This window comes from Bactrocera latifrons, unplaced genomic scaffold (assembly GCF_001853355.1).
Source record: "Bactrocera latifrons isolate USDA-ARS-PBARC rearing strain unplaced genomic scaffold, ASM185335v1 scaffold_35, whole genome shotgun sequence".
Lineage (NCBI taxonomy): Eukaryota > Metazoa > Arthropoda > Insecta > Diptera > Tephritidae > Bactrocera > Bactrocera latifrons.
The window spans coordinates 32461-54224 of NW_017536990.1; the positions used below are offsets into that span (position 1 = coordinate 32461).

General features: G+C 32.3%; 3 protein-coding genes across 4 annotated transcripts; 1 reads left to right on the forward strand and 2 right to left on the reverse strand.

The window, feature by feature from the left end:
- Nucleotides 1-771: 771 nt before the first annotated feature.
- On the forward strand, nucleotides 772-2918 carry LOC108971644. Its single transcript, XM_018937851.1, has one exon. The coding sequence runs from the start codon at nucleotides 1801-1803 to the stop codon at nucleotides 2485-2487; it is 687 nt and encodes a 228-aa protein (XP_018793396.1). The 5' UTR covers nucleotides 772-1800; the 3' UTR covers nucleotides 2488-2918.
- A 217-nt stretch (nucleotides 2919-3135) lies between these two features.
- LOC108971655 lies at nucleotides 3136-5919 on the reverse strand. The gene is made up of 3 exons (XM_018937872.1): nucleotides 5771-5919; nucleotides 3989-4808; nucleotides 3136-3451 (listed from the first exon to the last, which is right to left on the reverse strand). The coding sequence occupies exons 2-3, from the start codon at nucleotides 4806-4808 to the stop codon at nucleotides 3300-3302; spliced, it is 972 nt and encodes a 323-aa protein (XP_018793417.1). The 5' UTR covers nucleotides 5771-5919; the 3' UTR covers nucleotides 3136-3299.
- Nucleotides 5920-6839: 920 nt separating this feature from the next.
- LOC108971654 lies at nucleotides 6840-17057 on the reverse strand. Of its 2 annotated transcripts, XM_018937871.1 has the most exons (4): nucleotides 16800-17056; nucleotides 11875-11951; nucleotides 7501-8168; nucleotides 6840-7419 (listed from the first exon to the last, which is right to left on the reverse strand). In XM_018937871.1, the coding sequence occupies exons 1-4, from the start codon at nucleotides 16812-16814 to the stop codon at nucleotides 6908-6910; spliced, it is 1272 nt and encodes a 423-aa protein (XP_018793416.1). In that variant the 5' UTR covers nucleotides 16815-17056; the 3' UTR covers nucleotides 6840-6907. The 2 variants fall into 2 exon arrangements, with proteins under 2 accessions (XP_018793416.1, XP_018793415.1); XM_018937870.1 differs by lacking the exons at nucleotides 6840-7419; nucleotides 7501-8168 and adding an exon at nucleotides 9301-11502 and having other exon boundaries at nucleotides 16800-17057.
- Nucleotides 17058-21764: the final 4707 nt, after the last annotated feature.

The following is a 21764-nucleotide window of genomic DNA, read 5'->3' on the forward strand; positions in this document are numbered from 1 at the left end:
GCCAAGAAATACGTGTACCAAGTTTCATCATGATATCTCAATTTTTACTCAAGTTATAGCTTCCACTAACGGACGGACAGGCAGACATCCGGATTTCAACTCGCCCTGATCACTTTGGTATATATAAACCTATATATGACTCTTTTAGTTTCAGAACTTACAAACAACCGTTATGTGAACAAAACTATACTACTCTCTTTAGCCACTTTGTTGCGAGAGTATAAAAAAGTATTACATATGTATTTTTATCACAACTCCGTTTATACATATCGGTTAAACTTTTTACACTAAAATTTAAAATACTGTAGAAGAACAATAGAGTGAAATAGGGAAATATTTTTACTACTTTTAATTTTTTACAATACAGGCGCAGCAATTGCCTATAATTTCTTTTATGGAAAATCAATGTAGTAGACTTCTTTTAAGATATACACCAGGCATAAAATGAGTATAAATTTCGTAGACGTTATTTCAATGCAGATTTATTAAAATAAATAATTAGTAATTTATACAACAATATAATATTTGCATAGGTATTTAAGAACCAAATTATAAATTAATATATCTTTTAGCAGAAACAGAAAGTACAAATTTTGTTTCACTTCAATGCAAGGATTCATCAAACCAAATTTCTTGATTCCAAAATGTTATATGTACATACATACGTATAGTGTTTTCGTTATTTTCGCGACATAGTTCTTTAAACCAAAAGTTTATAGTTCTTCCATTTCTTGAAGCTTTCAAAATCTTTATTGCCCCTCCGCTCGAAATGGAATATTTTTCAGATAATTTTTTACACGTTTCACCCCTCTTGAGTTCCGAATATCCTTAGTTTCGCGCATATTTCACTAAGAACAAAACAAACAAATATTCACCTTAACAGAAATTCACTTAATAAATGAAAATGTTTTACCTTGAAAGAAATTAACCAAAACTAAAATTATACTTTCATTTAACGCGCACTCATAGGCTCACCAGCGAAGACGAATCACTCTCGATCAAGTAAATATTTTTTACGTATAAATAATAAGTACAAATATTGATCCAACTGTTTATTTACATATACATGAAGGAGGAAGTAAATGAATGCTCTGAGTTTGTCAGTATGTATGTACATTTATACTTTCTTTTCATGCCTAGTGTAAATGTTGTATTTCTTTACATATGTGTGTATGTAGGCACATATGAGTATATGTATACATATATGTATATATGTATATTCAGAAACTTAAAGCATGTTATATAGTAATGCCTTCTTTAATCATCGTCATTTTAGAAACAATTTCATTTTTATTTTAATAAGAGTTTCTTCGAAAAAAATTGCCGATTTTTAACCAGTTTTACATACTGATGTATGTACATAGATACATACATATGTATGTATTTATTTATAATTTTTTCACTTTCACCACCACCTTCGACTGTGTCCGGCTAAGTTGAGTACACCAAAAGTGAGATGTATTTGCTTTTACGTATGTATGTACATTATATCACCTGAGTACACTATCAAAAACATTACAAGTGATAATATAAACTGTTTTTTGGAGAGTACCGACTAATACTGGAGTTTGAAAGATTCAAATAAATTGTACAGACTTGAAGGCCGAATTGCAGACGATACCAATTACAAATGCTGGTCGCGTGCATTTTGTTGGTAACTCAAAGCGACATCATGCGACTTATGCGAAAGACTAGTCCGCAAGCCGATAAACTAACAGTTAGTTTATTGAAGCAAACGAGGACGGTACAAATTAGATAATTGCTTTAGTGTAAAGCAGCAATTCAAATACCTCTTTTAATATGATCAAATTTCACGGTAGTACCAAAACACTTTCGAGCTTTTTATTTTTGAGTTTTATTTGTTGTGTTATTATATTTGGTAAGACCACTACACAGGCGCGGATACTACCTTTGTTATGGAGTGCATCATATAAATCAGAGAAAACGGATCCTTTTGATCTTGCCACTGGGAGCATCGGGAGTGGAAAACAGTTTGGCTACATACAATCTTTACCTAATGTAACTTTGATCCTGCCAAGTAGATCACAGAATAGTACTAATCCGCAACATCTCTTACTGCATAAGTCTGTTTTTGATACCGTAAGATTAAATCTACAACAAGCTACCAGTAATAATAAATGGATCATCAAAATATATGGTGAAGGCACCGAACACAAATTTCCGCCATTTCTGGAGCGCATCATTCAACGTATCCAAACATATTTTTCAGTTTATAAGTACACTGACACTAGTGAAGTAGGAAGTTCCACAATTTCTCTAGGCAGCATAGCTGCAAACGATGTGGTAACAAAAGAAAACCTTTCCTCTTTGGATACTACATCGGTAAAAGAAGGAATCAGAAATTTAACACAACCTCTAAATAGCTTAAAGGATGAATCGACTGTGCAAGAAAATAATGCTGACTTGATAGAGTTTATCGCAATAGGCGAATATGATGACGATTACAAAGTTATGACCGAAGACTGAATATTAGTGATATAAGTATGTATGTATAGTATATAACATCATAATTTAGACTTATAATACAAAAATAAAATATCAACAAGGATGAAAATATTGATTTAATTAGTAGTGCCTTGTCGCTTAATATTGTGTAATAGATTACTTTTTGTTCAAAGGCGTCTGTACTTTCGAAAACAATGTCAACAAATGTTATTTAGTACGCTATATATCCATACCGTTGTGTGGCTCATTTGTATCTCTAGTGAACTTGTCCATATGTATATGGTTATACAAATAAATAAATAGATATTTAAGTATGTATGTATGTATATACTTACCACGATTCAATGAAGACGATAGCGTGAAAGATCGTGACTGAGACCTACAATTTTAATTACATATTTAAAATTGCGCAATAACATACTATACTTACATATGTATACTTATACTGTTTGTGCATTAAAAACAAATACATATATGTATGTATGTATGTATGTATGATAAGTATTTCATACCGTTATCTATAAAAATAATATAAAAAAATCGTTTTATACATACATACATATGTGTGTTTCAAAGATGTATCGACTGTTGTTTTTATTTTTTTGATGATAAAAGTACAGATGATTTTGTTGATAGTAATACATATATGTATGTATGTATCTGAATGTATACATTTTCAATATTAAAATATTTACTTATTTAAATTTTTCATAATCAAGTGTACTTTTGGGTGTTAGTAAGGTAAATTATAAAATTCATTGTGTTATTAAAAATGTCTTAGCTCTATATACCCTTTAATGTTTATTTATGTATGTCATACCAGCCATTTTATTTTAAGCTCCCTTAGAGTTTAATGGCTTAGAAACTTTTTCACGAATTCCTTCATTACCATCAAGAAAACCGGAATTTTTAAGTTGCATAAATTGATGTTGATTAACTTCCTCCTTTAATGGCTGTGGTAATATATTACCAAAACGTTGTTCCTCTGAAAAAACAAAGGAGCTTATTTAGCTTTCTAAGGATCTACTTTTTATATGTTAATGATATATGATCAAGAAATTAAAAACATAATACGATCGCCTTTAATAAAACTCAATAGTTAGTTATCCTTTAAAAATTTGTTCGATTAGTTTTTATAATGATTCCGATAATACACAACACAACTAATATCCCTATGTACATATGTACACATATATACATATGTATGTACATATATAATTATGTTGTATTATGGAAATCCGACCAAAGCTCATTAAAGTGTGATCAAAAATATTAAAATTATTGTTGATTAAATTTGTTTATTTTAAATAGTCATAAAACTTATTTATGTATATTTCCAATAAATAGTAGAAAAAATAAATTTTATGACAAATTTTTATAAATTTCTTGGTTATGGAGAGGAACTGAATTAAACGTTATGTTAATCGAATATATGAAATATAATAATCGTAATATAAATTTAATAGCTCTGTTATAAACACGTAAAGAAACAAAATAAAGTTGTTCATATATGTGCACTTACTTTGTTCATTATTATAATTATCATCGAATTTGCTCTTCTCTAAATTGCCTTTAAGTTCTTGTTGTGGCTTAATTTTTTTAACGTCATCAGAAGTTTTTATATTGGCATTGAAGGGTATTTCATTTAGAGGTTTAGTTCCAAGCACTGATGCTTCGGGTGATTGAGTCCGGGTTTCACCTTCTTGTATACTGCGTGTTCGTATAGCTGAAATTGGTGCGATGAATAAGGGTGAGTGAATAAAATCGACAACATGGGATACAGCCGGAGTAAGTGCATAAACACGGGCATTGCTGGCTAATAAAGATTCGATTGTGGGGTTATCATTCTTATTTGCAATGTTGGATGATGAACTACCGCCTGGAGGAAATAAGGCGGGAAATAGACCTTGGCCGGCAGCTGCGGCAGCGCTGGAGGCTGCGCTTGCTGCTTCACTTAACTGTGGTCCTAACTGAGATGAACCAGTTTGCACAGCTTGTTGAATTTGCTGCGAAATCTGATCCCATTGTTTTGTTTCTAGTTTCTGTGGTTGTTCTTTGAGATTCGCACGTCCTACGCTTATGTTTTCAATGGGAATAATTGGAGCAGCAGTATTAGCTGGAACGTAGAAAATAGTCTCATCATTTGGAGATGAGATGCGAGCTAATGGGGAGAGATGATGAATAAATGCAGCAGTATCGTACTTAATTGCCGGTTCCAGATGAACTTGAGCTTGAGGTGTAACAATAACAATATGGGAAGCAATATCGTTTTGCCCTATTGGAATCGGTGCACCTAACAAAGCAGGAACAATGCAAGAGCACAGCAGAAAGTAATTCAGCATCTGAAAGGAAATATTTGTTAATAATACACATTGTATCTATGCACATTTGTTAATATACATACTATATGGATATGTAAGGACTATTAGCTATTCAAATAATTACTGAGAACTTACATATGTAAACATTTTCTATATACATACATACATTCATTTATTTATACATATATGTGTTATATAATGACTTTATTATATATGCACTATGTGCTACTCAAGTATGCAGAATTCATTTTCTGGTTTTAAAATCGAAGCTACAAGTTCTGGTCAAGGCAGTTCTGCTGGCCAATCCGGAATTTATTTTTAGACGTAGTTCAATGCATAGCCAAAGAGTGGCTTAGGTAAGCTGTGGCAGGATCAATTTTTAAATACGTATATACAGTGTAAGTTGTTGACCGGTTATTGTAAATAAGTACATTGTGCTAACTATATTTTTCATTTAAAAGGCAAAAATCCCAGCAATATGAGTGAATATCATTTTTTTAATTTTTAATAGTAATTTCGTTTTCCCGTCTTATGTTTTTTTGGAATTTAGTTTTAATATTTACAATGGTTTACATATATAAATCATAAAGCTTTATTATGAAACAAACTTATACATTACGTTATGAGAGAATAGATTAGGATCGTAAGAAAATAATAAATTGTGAACTTATAATTTGGTTGAACAACTTTTTCTTTCTTTTGCTTAATTGTTAATGGTAGGAAATATTATTAAAGAACACATAATTTTTTTATTTTATTTATTTAATTTCAAAATGGAATTGTTTGTTTGGTTGCGATTTTGATTTTGAAAACATTCAGTGATTTTTGAAATATTGTCTAAAATGTATATAAAAATATTATAAAATACCTTAGATTGATAAAATTTAATATAACAACATGACAATACTTCCATGTACACATTACGGTTGCTGTATTTATGCCAATATGAAATTATCTGTAAAATATTAATTTTGTTAACTTACTTTTGTTTTTCTTCTTTGTGCTGGATGTTGTTTTTTATATTTTCACACTGTATTTATTATAAGTTCTTGATTAAATACAGGCAAACTATTGTTTTCCTCTACAATTTTAAATTGTTACCATAAGAAGTCAATATGAAACTGATGACCACTGCAGATGCGGAGGATCTTTTATAACGTTTCCTTGATGCATTTCTCGCCACAGATGTATCTAACCATAGGAATGTATTGGTTCACATACGCACTCGCATAGCATACATACAATTTAGTTAGAGCCTAATAGTAAGCATAGCTTTAACCCTTCTTAAAAACATCAGAACAGCAAAGGAATACACATTAAAACAACACTTCTTCATTTCGTATGGCAGATATTAGTAACGACATAAGATTTGTGTTAAGCCTGCTCTATTTTCAGCTTTATGAAGTTTTCTTTTGCATGTACTAAACAATTCAATAACCGGTTAATCGAAGAACATTGAATATACATAAGTATGTGGCTTCCTTAATATAATAGTAGCCCAAAGTATGGTTTACTATTGAGGTAGGGCGGAAATATGGATTGTAGATCATACATACGAATACATTATATAAATAATGGTCATATTTAAATAAAAAACTTAAGTAATTTCTTAGATTATTATGAATAATTTAATTTAAGGTTTAATGATTAATTATATATATGAATTTAATAAATAAAGCTATCTTTACGCAATTTGTTTCAAATTAACGGGTTGAGTTTTTAAATGCAAGCTTTCGGGTGAAACTTGTATCAAAGCTTATTGAATGGGTGTGGTGAATTTTTATTTAGTTAGTAGTGTTGCCAGAATCTGCAATCCTGTTGACATTTATACCTACGTAAACATTTTCTACGTTGTTTCATAGTGATACGTTTTCCCTTAAAGACGACTAAACAATATATTAAAGGCTAAAGCCATTATACTGAGTTCCAAGTCTATAGATAACAGATATTTTGAGTGTACCATCAACATTTTGGACAATAAGCCTGAAAAATCGTTTTTGCGCTGTCAACTAAAGGAAAACTAAAGCAATTTTTTATGATTAACTTTTATTTCGTTATAGGTGAAAATATATGTAGATTAATACAAAATTCTATTTCACATATAAACGTAAGCGTAAATATTAATAGTGGGCCTTTTTATCAATTGATCTTTGTGGAAATTTGCTCACTTCTTTAATATATCTTGTTGGTGTCAGTTTGGGAGCACTTCGTGCTGATGCGGAATAATCCTCGGCTATTATAGTCTTCCATTGTTTAACTAAAGAATCAGCGAATGCAGCTTCGCTGCCAGTTTCGGTTATACTCGCCAGATTTGTGTTTTTACTCATAACAGGAATAGGTGAACCATGTGTGACCATTGTATCACGAGTAAATGTCGAACGTGGAGGTAAAACGTCACTGTAGTCTTCGATGTAGTCATCATAAACAGGTCGTTGTGGTGTGTGATTGACGTTTTTTATGACCAGATTATTTCTATTGGGTATTGCTACGCTAAAGGCAGCTGCCTCTTCTGCTGATACACCTGCAATAGCAGTCGCCTTAGGCGCGGAAACTGCTAGGCCATTGCGTCCAGAAAGCGCTATGGCATTGGGTTTAGATGAAGCAACACCACCTTCGCCGGCAATAGATAGTCCTACATTATAATTAAATATATTAGATTATTCACTAAGCTGGTACAACACTCGAGCGGATCATTGTACAATACTAAACTTACCTATTGGTTTAGCTTCAGCAACAGAAGCGTCTTTTTTCGGTGCAGTCACTGCTACTGTATCACTGACGTCCTCATAAGGATCCTCTATATTTGGAGGCAGAAGATCTTCTTCATTGAACAGTTGCTCTGTAACTTCGTCAACTTTTTGTTCCCCACCGGAAGTTTCAATTTCAGCTATTGATTCCGGTGGCACTAGCGGTTTCTTATCCGCTAATTGAAAATCGGGTTGAAGGAGTAGACTAAAATCATTAATTTGGCCGGTTTCATGCAAATTTGCTAAGTTCTGTGCGGCATGCCCCAATTCCAGTAAACTCTCCGCATAAATACGATTGTCTTCCGCACTAAATGAACCCTTACGCTTTGCAACTTCTTGAATAGCGACTAGACGAGCCGCTGCTATCTGTATTCGGTTAAAATCTTGTTCAAATGCAATCGACGTTCTCGATTTGTTGTTAAGATGACCATCGTCTTCCGATGTTGAAACACTACCTTTGTTGCTGTTAATAGATTTGACGCTGGCAGTAGGGATAGATGTAGGGCTTATTATAAACATATTGTCCTCTCCATCTTTTGTTTTAACCACTTGCAAGATTTGACCACGCAGGCCGCCATAGTAAGGATATGAATATTCTTTGGGAATTGAAGGATTGTGATTGTGGGCGTTCTGGCTATTTTCGTTTAAGGAATTATAAAGTTATCAATATAAACCACGAAGTAATATTTTAAACTATAAAGCCACAAGCGTAAAAGCGTTCTAGAGGAAAGTTCTGAGGGCTTAAAATGAAATTCGGATGTAAAAGTTTACTAATCAATTCATTAATATATACTAGTTTAATATGATTATACATGTTTGCGGTAAATTTTTTACATACATTTTATATACAATTATTTACATTGTACTGCATTTCAGATAAAATAAAAATATTAATCCACTAAATCAAGTTCTAAATCGGCCTGAGCATGTGCTTTGCCACCTACTCCAGCTATTGCTACCGATTCTGGATTGAAATAGACGTTGGTGGGTATCCCACGTTTTAAAAAAGCCTTCGAAATGGGTGCAGACACAGCTGTGCCACCATTGCCCACTACGGCTTTTGCATGAGGTTCCAATATTAATGCAGCCGTTTTGCTGACACCCCGTTTATCGTTTGCTAAGTATGGAAGAAAGTAGCTACCGAATGGTATTTGGGGTATGATTCCTGAAGAAGCAGTTTGACCTGTTGCTTCCACTTTCGCTATGCTATCGTTGGTTTTTAGTTCAGTGGATTCACTTGTTTGCTTGCTCAACTTCGGTCTATATTTTTGTTTTGAATTAGAAACACCTGAATTGGCTAAAGTTGCTTTTGATGTGAAATTTAAGCTTTTTGATACTAGTTTTGGAGACGTAGTAGAAGATAGATACAAGTTGACTGGTTTCGACTTTTTTTCTAACTTTACCGCACTTTGTGTAAGTCGGCCAGGTACCGATACTATTTCCTCAATCATAAATTCCGGATTTATTTGCTTAACTGCTTCTAAAAGACGAGCATCACTTTTAAAATCCTTTGTGTTAACAATAGTATGATGAGATTCATCGATCAATTTGAGATCTGTAATAACAAAGGGCATCAATTGTTGTGGTTGTGAGTTGAATTTGGGTATATCCTTCGGTTCAACGACTTTATTTGTGTTTGAGAGTAACGTGTCAGTAACCGGAGGTTGTGCAAATAAATTTCTTACAAAAAATGCAGAATACTGTGTGTTCCGTGGCCACATTTTTGTCTTAAATATTTTCCAAACGTCGCTGTCGCTTTAAGTTAATTGGTAGGAATTCCACAACAAAAGGTAGATAAACATTTAATGCAGTTGAAGAATATGAGACGGGAGAAAAGTACAAATAAAACGAAATGTGAATTATGTGATAATTTTATACAATCAAATTATAAACTAATTTAATCACTATGATTGGCATGCTATACTTAATAATTGGCTTCGACACCCAATAATCAGTAATTATGAAGGATTGAACTTGAGTTAAGATGAAATTGTAGCGACATGACTATAGTATTTATTTATGTATTAAGTATATAATATTTTGATTTATTGATATTTAGTCTAATATAATACGAATTATGAATATTAAGATGAATAATCTCAAATAATATAAAATTCATTTAACCACATTGTCTAAATTATTGCTATAGTTATATTCAATATTTAGTTCTGTAAGTTTTTAATTTGTAATCATTCTCATATCTTTTGTGAATTTATGTTGGTGGAGAATAATACACAGTTGGACCAGTAGCAACAACTTTGCCCTCACGAGGAATAATTTGATCGAACAGATTAGTTCTTTGCAAAGCTTCCTTTAGGTCAACGCTGGAAGGTATGGCGATCACCTTAGCACCCGGCCCAGCAATGGTTAAACTACGAGGATGTGTAAGAGCATAGCCTCCGGGTCCAACAATAGCAGTGCCGCCGCTCCCTGCAGTCGCTACACCACCAGGGCCTGCAATAGCAATACCACCTTTTCGTACCTTGAGGCGTTGAATTATAATACCACCATGTTTAACGGCCTCCATTTGAGTTTTTAGCTCCCCATTCTGCTGATTGCCGAATATGTGTTTTTGTTCGTGTTCAGTGGAATTAATTTCTTCATCTTCTGACGCGCTACTGGCTTCATCCTCCCATTGGTAATCACTTCCTTTTTGGGGTTGTTTTGAACCAACAAAATCGTAAAATGTTTGTGTATGCTGATTGGCTTGTGTTGTAAAAAATGGTTTTGCGGTCATTTGTAGAGTTTGCCCTAACTCGCCCATTGTCATATTCGGTTTGTTATCCTGAAGAAATGGCAATTTAAAAATATTTTGAAAAGCGTTTTTAATAGTATTTCCAGGAGTAGAGTTTTTTTGATCACTTGGCCGGGCAATGTTTGCAATGTTGGGGAATTTCAAAATACCAGGCCTTGCATTGAATAGATTCGTGTTTTGACTAGGGTTGTTATATATTGTTGGATTATTATTGGGATTCATATCATTATTCGTATTTGCATTGTTATTAGTATTGAATGAGTTAGTATCTTCTACTTGAGTTAGTTCTGCCGCTTCAATAATAATGGAATCTCTTTCCCTTAATGGCTTTGGTATAACCCGTTTTCGAATAATTTGTGTTGTAACATTTGCATTAGAGCTAATATCGGTGCTACTACTTGTTGCTGTTGTTTGTATTCTATAGGGCCTTTGAATACCGACTCCTTTCTCTTCTCTAGAATTATTATCATGTGAACTTTGTCTCTCTTCCAATCTCATGCGAGAGAGTTCCTTGAGCGAAGCAAACTCACGTGGAAGGAAAAATAGATGATATTTTGTCGATAAATCAGCCTTTGCTTCATTTGTTTTTATAACTTTTCGCTTTGCCTTGCCATAAAAATTGTCAACATCACCAACTATTTTATATCCTTTGACACGGAATTGCTGTGGTGCATTTTTATTAATATATTCCTCCTTATTAAGTCGGTAGAGACGCACTGGTATTGCAAAATGTGTAGGCAGTTGCCGGTGCTCATCCACAGTGTGAGAGGAAGGTAATACTTCTTCATTTGTTTGCAAAACATATTTAGTCTTTTTTGTTGAATTGTCTTTAGCGGTTTGAAATTGATGTAAAGGTTCAATATTCTTCATGTCTTTGGATATTGAGTAAGATGTTATATATTGACGCGGAAGGTCTACTGATCTAATAGAAGGAATTAAAATGGTACCTCCATTCATACCAGAAGTTTGATGGTTGTGCTGATGAAAATGTTGCGAAGCTGGCTTTGGGAATAAGTACTGACTCGAATCTAAAATAGGCGGAAGCTTAGGTGGCTCTGATTGTTTGCGAATATATCCCAATGCATGATTAATTTTTTCAATTTCCTGTAGGATGCGCTGAGCTTCATCAATTTTTGAATCGGAACTGTTGGCTGTAGAATCTTGTCGAAGTTCAATTTCATCTGGAAATTTGACTAGCCTTTGTTTTTCGATTCTGCAAACGAGAATTTCAAGTAATGCAGGGGTCATATGAATACTAAAGACCTGAGATGGATTCTAACTTTTTTCAGTTTCATGACGGTATATAAGTATTAATAATTTAAACAAAAGTGTGATGGATGGTAGGAGATTTGGTGTTATGATAAATGATTATTTCATCAAAGAGAATTTAAATGGTTTAGTCACTTAGATGATTCAATGAAATTATTATAGTCATATTTTGAAAAATAAAATATTTTAATAAAAACCTCTAAGAAGTAATAACGCGCAAAGGACTTTTGAGTTGGTGTTACTTTAAAAAGCATAGAAGCAAGCTTCAAGCTAATTACTAAGTTTTCAATAGTTAAATTTATATAGTTCTACTTACTCGATAACCTCGTCACTGATTTGCACCGGATGAGGATAAACGCAATCCAGTTTAACAATGAATATCGTTAAAAAACACTAAAAATAAAACATTTCAATACATACGCGTTTATAACAAAATGAGTTATGTATTACAATTAACTGTTATTAATAAATTTAATCAGAATATTCGTTGCGATATAACTTCGGATATTTTTTCTGCAGCTTTACAGAAAGTGTACATGAAATTTTGGATAGGGCTACTCATTTTGAATGACAACTAATTTAGGTATTTAAGCGGCGAATTCATAAAGAAATGTCATGAAATGAAAATGAAATTTGGGAGACATGTGGTATTTATACATACATAGATTGTCAAATGATGAATTTTATTAACATGGCCTTAAGAAAGTTATAGAAACTTTAGCAAACACTGTCAGTAAAAGATTACAGCTTAGGCCTGTGAGGCCGGGGTCAAGGGCGGCGACGATAAAAGAAAAAAGTTGACAAATAGTTTGAACGGTGTATCACAGAGTGAAATTACGGATTTCAAAAATTCTACGCATGTTTAAGAAGATAAAACAACAAATTATATTAGTGATTCAAAAGAAAGTATTCCAACGTATTTCCAAAGCAGTTAAGCGATTGCTAAGCATTTTGGTGTAATGGTGGATTCTACGCCTGATTTTGCACATGCCGATCAGCTTACGAAAATTATAAGGTATTTAAAACTTGCAACAATTCTGGTTATTATTTGAAATGGTATTTCAGGTCGTTTTAATACTGCAAGTAGGAAACTTTTGGAATCAATGGTACAAATCCATCGTTTTTGGCAGTATTTATTCAAGATATGGGAGGAAAGCAGTTCATTAAATCTTGGGAATAAATTAATGGTGAAACATACTGGTGATTATAGTTGATGCTTTTGCACAGATCAAAGTTTGGAAAATGGGTTTCAATTCAGCAATACATTAATAATCAAGAAAAATGTTTATAATATTTATCTTTTTTCTTTTGTAAGACTTTAAAGAAATATTTCGTAGTATTGTTATTCAATAATTATAAATATTTTTATTTTAAAAAGATATAAATTATATTGTAATAACCAGTGTAAATCAGAATGTATAGAATTATAGAATCAAAATATTTCACAGTAACTTACACTAAATTTCAAGTATGAATGCAAATGCAGAAATTATCAATTCCATTTCTAAAAGGAATATTGCTCTAGCAATAAATGTATTCTGAATGCAACGTACACAAGATGATAATAGAGTTTAAGAAATAGAGTGTTTTTATAAAAACTTGTTAAAACAAAAATATAATTATACTTAAACAAGTTAATCAACTCAAATGAGATACATGTACATTTACCATATGGGGACTATATGAAGAAGAAATCAAACATGAAATGAAGATCAGTATATCAGAGAAATGAGGTCTATGCCCATTTATTTCATATTTAATGATAAAGCAAATTTTTAAGTAAATTGTCCACTGAATTCCCTTAAAATATCACACATATTCTCTGAGATACCATAAACGCTTTAAATCGGGATGGAAATTGAAATAATTTATAAATTCCGGAGGTGACATACAAAATATTGATTATACTTTTCTTCGCATTCGCAAATGTTTAAAGGTGTTTTTTACGAGTTTTACCAAATTCATTACAAAGTAAAAATTCCCAACTGGACAGCTCCCATAACTAAACAAATTTCATGAACACAACGTTTTCATTAATATTTTTATACAAAAACAATTTCTATAACCGGAGATGAGTATGTTCCAATGACCGGACACGGGCACAATTTCGGTAACATTTCGTTCAAATTATCTGTGATAAATGGACAAAATTTTATAAAACGTATAAAAAAAATGTACAATTTTTAATTTGCCATTAAATTAATTATTATTAATTTGTGCTGTTTTGAGACAGTTTTTTTAAGAACAAAAAGCGCAATATGAGCAAAAAATGTTTGTCTCGACCTATTTCAGTCAATTTAGCTTTAGTTGTTATGAGATATGTATCTGAAACTTAGTGGTGGCGGAGTTATATTCACTGTATTGAATTAAGATATTGGAGTTCAGGGGCTCACTTCGGTTCAGTTGTGGCGTTTAATAGGGTTTCGGTGAATGACATTTTGTGGACTTCTAATAGTACCATTTGTAAAGAAATCACATTTTGTACTCAAATTATAGCATACCGCCTGACATAGACTCCCCCGGATTTCATCCTTATCATTTATATATATATATATATATATATATACATAACTGCAAATATTGCAAGAGTATAAACATACATATTTACTAGAACGAAAATTATTCGTAATGTACTTAATAGCAGCAAGATAATAAGACTGACCGACACTTCTATACGTCCCATGTAATATCTAAATGCTATTTTTAAGCTAGTGAGACCTCTTTTCCTAAGTTTTCTTTTTTTTAATTAAATTCAAATAATATAATATTTGTTTTAAATTTTTTCTAAATCTAGAAAAATGCTGACAACATTGTTTGTTTTTTCCAAAATTAAAGATAAGCAAGAAGTTGCGGTTACAATGTAAATAAAACTCCCAATTGTAGAATACTTCCAGAACACATAAGTATGATGTGCATATCTTTAGCATATGCCCACAGATGTATACTTGCATGTACATATGGTATATAAGCATCATATTGGTTTACTAAGAGCTTAGTTAGAGGTGACTCAAATTCAGCAAAAAAAAAAATTATTTCATTGATGGAAGATAAGGCTTTTTCTGAAAGCGAGGCTCGTATCGATCTCGTTGTGATAAATGAAAGAAAAAAGTGCAGTGTTGCACAATCCGAAGGCCTATAATTACAATTATTATCTCGTTGCAGATATGATACCCATGCACTTTTGGGTAGTAAAGAGTGCAAGTCCAGCAAATACAGAAAAACTACAGTCTCAACAGTCAGCGAACAGGTTCGCTACTTGAAATAATGTTCCGAAAGATGCTCGATAAATATCACAATTAGTGAATAAGTTATTTTATAGAACAGGCTACTATATATGAACGATTAAAGAACACCAACAACAACTGAGTGTTCTTCAGCAGTGTAACTTTTAGCAAAGGAAGTTTTCAATTAACTAGAGTGTGCAAAGCAACTCCAGTACTATACTTTTAAGAGCTACAAAATGTGTCGCAATCAGACTAAAGAAAGGACTTAAGTTCTTCTTTATTTATATTAAATAGATAAAGAACGAATGGGCCTGGTGTTAAAGAGGGCAAGAGTAATTTTTCGTCACATTTGTTTAAGACTGCAAGGACATTCAACATTCTAGAAGGAATATTCAGCATTAACTCTGTTTAAAAATATTTTAGTTATCAAAATTTGTAAACTCGCACTGGTGCTTATTAGTTATTCTTCTTAAAATAACTGATGTCGCACTTGCTTTTAACCTTTAGAAATTAGCATACAAATTTAAAATCCATTAAAAGTTGCCAAGAACCATTCATAGTGTGGTTTCTTTGTACTGACTGAATGTAAAACCAGGTGTTCACACTGACAATTTGGAAATAAAAAATACTCATAAATAAGTGTTAAATTTTTTTTTTCAATTTGAGTTGCAAAACCCTAATGAACATTCATTTGTGAACGAGATTATTCAGCAAATTCTGTAAATAAACGGAATGAAATAAAATTAAAAGACAATAAGAATATAAAGCCTAGCATAAAGATAAATATTTAAATGTTATGTTCCAGTGAATATTTCTTGTGGACAGCTTAGCGAAACAGTAAGATGAAAGATATGTGTAAGCCCAATGACTTTAAAAGATAATGCCTCTGGCTGCAAATTCAACTATTCATGAGTTGATTCTATATTATAGAAAGCTTATTATAACCTTAGGAAATAAGTTAAGCCTGTCCCAATTACGAAGAAGTGAAATAAATTATTACGGTTATTTATTTGCGATTTCTCTTTAAATATTTTTTTTTTGGAAACGCCCAGAATTACTTTTCAATCGGTCACAATGTAATCGATTCATTTTACTGCATTCACTTCTTTTTTGAGAGTGAATTTTGAATTTAATCAAAATAAAAAGGGTTCGTTTTTTGAGATATAAAGCTGTCTTTCAGTATGTATGAATGCTATTTTTAAATAAATAATAATAATACATAGTTATTATGTAGATTTTCATAAAGCCTGTTTAGCAGCAAAGAACCCTTCCTACATAAGTCTATCAGATTAATGAATATTCAACCTGCACAACTTTGTCAACGTGAAGGCATTCACTACGACTTCCCACATAAAAGAAGACAATAAGCATGGTTTTGGAATTATTAATGAGAAATAATATTAAATCGTATGTTTATATATCCATTTATGATTAAGAATTTAATTCTTTATATTTTTGGTTATTAATGCAAACGTTGAAATACAATAGTATTATTCAATAACCATTATGTGATGTGCAAGTTACGGGGTAAAATAATTTTCAGTTTCCAACTATTGGGCTCTTTCTTAAGTTGATACGTTCTCGTTCATGAATTTCATTGTCATCTTTAAACTTAAACCAGAGATATTTCTTTATGTTTGCTTTCATCTTCATTGTTTTTTAGTTTCACAACACCATTCACGAAAATGTATCAAAAAATATTGTTTCCAGATAAGTGAAAGTCAATTAGAATAACTTATTGTGACATATATTTTTTATTAAATAGGTCACATATGCTGAATCGCTTTTTTATAATGAAACTTTAAAAGCAAACCTGTTAGGCACAAAATAGTTCTTTGCTCATCAAAGCAAACGAAATTTAAGCAGCTTAAAGCAAAAGTTAATGACCCCCAACGAAGATGTAAATATGTTTGCTCTTCCCCATAACAGTCTTCTAGTGTATTAATATTTAAATGCAACATCGGTCACAATATACATATACTATACATGTATACATTGAATATATATTATTACTTACAATCGGTAGAATCATGATGTATTGCAATCCCTTTTATTATTTCGTAGCGACAATAAATTGTCACAGGAAAAATTGACGATTTAAATGTGCTGAAAGACTTAAATCGTTGAGCTGATGTTGAATGCAGCTACACAAAAACGTAGAAGTCGAAGGAAGTAAATAATAAAGCTGGTCACACTGCTAAAGTCTAGACTACCATATACTACAACCAAATTCGATCGCCTCTCAACGCGAACTGCGCGTCTGCGCAACTATCAAAGCATGTTTATATCATTTTACTGCCTGATATTATTCCGATGTGTCCCGGAGCCATAGCAAAAGCTATCCACCTCTGAGTTCAACGAAACTGCTGCAGCTTTTACTTTAACAATTCTTTATTTTTCAACATTTCGTTCTGATAAATATTCTTCTATACACACATGTATACATATGAATAACCACGAACGGAAGAGCGTTGTTAATGAAGAGAAAGAGACAATTTAAGAGAAAGCTTGTTTGACCTACTGTTTTTGGTAATTTGCATGCCACAGCTGCATATTAAAGCTTATTACATGTCTCTACAAGTTTTAGAAGTAAATAAGTAAATTTAGATATTTTAAATAAAAATAACACTAGTAAAATTGCCAAAGTTGTCCTGACAGTAATAACAATTTACCTGGCCTAATGCAACACTACCTCTGGCACTCCGCTCGAGTTGACACTTTTACTATGAGGATATAGAGACCTTGACATTTACATTGTTGCGTAAGTTCGCCTATAAATATGTCGTTGGTGCAGTGCTATTTTTATTGAATGCTTATACCATATACAAGTACGCAATATGTGTATAAAAACAAATCGGAGTGCTTCTCTGGACATGCCAAATGCTGTTAATACAAAACACACACGTACTAGCGTACGCGTAAAGGTGCAAAGGCAGTTGTTTTCGTTTTACTTTGTGTCCGTTGTTGCCTATTATTAAATGTGACCTTCATGTGCAAATGTAGTAGTGGAGTTGGTTTTAACACAAGTTATTTGCTCGGAATTCGTGAATTTTCCCTAGAGTATTGCTCAAGCTAATAATAAATTTGTATGCTATATGTTCAAATTTACGAGAAGGAATGCAGGATGCTAAAATAGGCCATAAAAATACAGGTTAAGGTAAATGTTGTAGCTATTGAAATTGAGCCGTTATACTTACATATATGTACACATCATTGAGCTTTCACCAACTTAAGTTCTTATTTGAAGCCAAGCCGAAACTATAACAAATAAAAAACTTCCAACCAAGAACTTTATAACTTACCTGGCAGAGAGAAATATGGAATAAAAATAATTTATATAATATACATATGTATCTCGATTATGACATGGTGTTAATCATTAAAAACTTTCAAGTTATGTATAACTATATTTTTCAAAGCTCCAGAATTGCTAGATTTTAAAAATTTCTCCGTTTGATACGTGAATTGAATTAAATTGTGCTTTTGAGGCATCTTTTCATTTCCCATAATACATATGTGTAAATATGTGTGCTCATTCAGTAAATAAAAAATAAGCACCCGGTAACAATTTTTAGATTCTAGACATTAAAAGTCCAGGAATATTCATATTTAGCTCTTAAAGTTTGCCAGAGCAAACTTTAATAAAATAAATGTTTCCCTTATTTTTGGAGTGGGAGAAACTTAAATTTATCATGCATAAGTCAGACGCGAAATTCGTGCCGCCTGGTGTAATAAGTTTCTCAAGTGAATATTACTCGTATGTAAATCATAAGATGGATATACTTTTACTATTTTTATCACTGCTCTTTCTTTGTTTAAATGTGATTAATTACAAGTTAAAACCAAATTGATAACATTTATTATAATTTGTATACTCTTGTAGAATTTTGAATAGGGTATGTTATGATTTCGCTAACTATGTACATACATTGAAAATACTTGGCGAATGTATTCTTTAGTAACTAGAGTAAAGTAGTAAAGTTAGAGATTGAGTATGAACGAGAACTCATTCAACATCTACTACGAGTAAATAAATTGTTGCGTAGTTTCATGCTATTGTGTAAAAACAGATGATCCCATATAATGGTTCTAATCGAAATTACTTGTATGAAAAATTCCATAACTATGTAATAATATACGTAAAACGTTTTCCCAGAAACTATAATTTGGTTTGTACAATGTCGCCTTCCTACTTGATATACTTGTATGTATGTATGCACATATTTATTCCTACAATTATAAATAATAGGAGAAAATATATATGAAGCATTTCAGAACATTTTCCAGGCTTTTAATTATTTCGAATTGCGAGGGTATCTAATGTGGGTTTCGCCCGTATTAATCCCTTCCTTACAGGTTAAAGCTAATGTTAAACGTAAAACTATAGTAATTTAAGTTTTTGATCATTTCAAAGCAAGAACGACATACTATATCAGTACTATATATCAATATAATCAATTAGTTTACTTTAGGAGAAATTCAGTATTTGCTCAGCACAAGATGTACACATATGGTTACTATTAAACAATCGGGCTACTTAAATAGAAACTTATGAAATTAGGCTATCGTCAGCCGAGTCAAGGTTAATGAAATTGAATGCGTTCATAACATATTCCATCACATGCTTTTTATTTAAAATGTCATTAAAATATTTGAATGGCAGATACATGCTGTAGTTGTCCGTTTTAAACAATCTTCGGAGATTTTAACTTTGCCTTGGATAATAATCCTTATCTATTTCATATCTTTTCAAAAAATAAAGTTTTCCATACAAGGACATTATATCTTTTAGACTGAGTAAAAAGTAATCGTTCTCATCTCATCATATTAATCCTTTATTTATAGCGTGTCTGAAGTTTCCTTCTGGCTGTTTTAAACTGAATACACCGTGTTCAGGGTGTAAAAATGCCGAATGCTATATCTACATTGTTATATGATATGAAGGGAAAACAACGGTATTAATGATAAGTATGATAATCATATCCAAAATCTAAAAGCGGTTCAGTGAAACCATCGGGTAAAAACCAGTTAATGGCTAACATGTCAGACTATTTTATATGTACATACGAATTTCCTGAGTGCTACTGAGATGCATGCCCTGAATAAAAATGCGTAAAATGTAAATATACAAACATTTGAGTAGTTTATGTCACATAAAGCTACCAAAACATTTGGTTAATGCCTTTTTGGTGTCAGCACTGGATTTAAGAGATATGTAGATATTAATACAAATTGTCGCCTAGTTAAGTTTGATAACAAGATTCTAATGGTAACATACATGGTGTAAAAACTCTCTGGCAATAAAGACGTTTATCGCACAGGTGGAAATTATTTTCAAAACAGATAAAAGTGCGACCATTTGTAATTAATAGCTACAGAGACATTACATTTAATGGTAAAAATTATTAATTAGTACGGCGATCTGTTTTGTTTCCGTCACTATTGATAAAGCGTATCTCTTTATTTGTCGTCAAGAATTTAAAAGTTATTTAGACGAAAACTTTTGGTACAACAGAGTTCGATACCATACTCTCAGATTTCTTCGCTTCGTGTTAAAGTATGAACTGTCAAGCAAAGCAAGAAAAGTTGGGCCAATAGAAACTGTGCGTTCTGCTTTGATCAATGACCGTATCGTTTGAGTGCTTTTGTAAAAGCAAAATGTGACCATATTAAATGTTCATGTTAGGAATTTCTGTAAAAGAGTCATTAAAAAAAGAATGGTTCAAGGCTCTTTTAACCGTAACAATAACTGCAAAACTTTTTGTGAAAATATATGAAATCCGAAGTTTGAGTCCACCAAAATAATCGTTATTCAAAAAATTTCTATGAATTAAAGATGTCGAAAACGTTTCGGAAGATTATTGTCTTTGAATTAAATGTTCGACTTTCATTGATGCCAAACTTTTTTTTATTAAGATGTGCTATTACTAAATATATCAAATAGTTAGCTTAAAGTCAACCCGGTTAGTTGAAGGTAACGTTTTAATAATTTGCATAGAGGGTATAGACCCATATAAATAAATATTGATATACATATGTATATGTTGTAAAGCTATTTTCAGATGGCCCAACAAGGTTGCGCAAGCATCATAACCCTCAAGGTTCGCCAGGCGGTAAAACCGCAAATCATTCTGCCTAATTGAAGTACATCATCCTGAATTCCACATGGACTCGACTATGGTACCTCGCATAAGTCCACCAATATGAACGATACACACGATACACATTGTATTGGATTTTTTTGTCATTTGAGGTTTGGTTCGCAACTGGCGGTTTGACGGTTCGTATCACGGTTAGAGTAGGATCGTAGCTACATATGTCCAAAGTGGTTCCTCACATTTAAACTCGCAGTCCGCCCTTATTAACATGATTCATATTCTCCAAATAAACTGGCAGCGGAATTTGACAATCTAAATGAATTGGATATTTGCCGTCCACCAAACAGCAGTTGGGCTAGCCCTCCTGACAGGATAAGGAAAGCAAACGGCGGCCTTCTGAAGATTTCAGAGCACTCAACATCGTCACAATTCAAGACAGTTGTGCGATACCTTATCTTCAGGATTACATCTGCGATTTAAAGGCTAAGACGATATTTTCCATAAAAAACTTCTATAAACAATTTATTCCACTCGCCATTGAAACGCTAATACTACTCCTAGCTATGTGGCCCGGCAACAAGAAGAACGATCCTCTCATCTCCATTGGGCATATATTAAGATAGTAGCAGAATCGAGTGGGAGGTGATGTCATTTCAGCAAAATTAGATACCAAAAGCGCCTGCTGCTTATCAGACCACTCCAATCTTCTAAGCGTAGAACACATCAATGAAAGAAAGCATTGTCGTTCTGATAAATATATTTACATATATGTATATACGGATAGCCAAGCAGCATTGATACTATGAAGTCTCCTAAAGTCTCGTCAAACTTAGTAAAAAATGCCGTGACCTTTTCATGTATCTAACATCATATTTCGATAAACC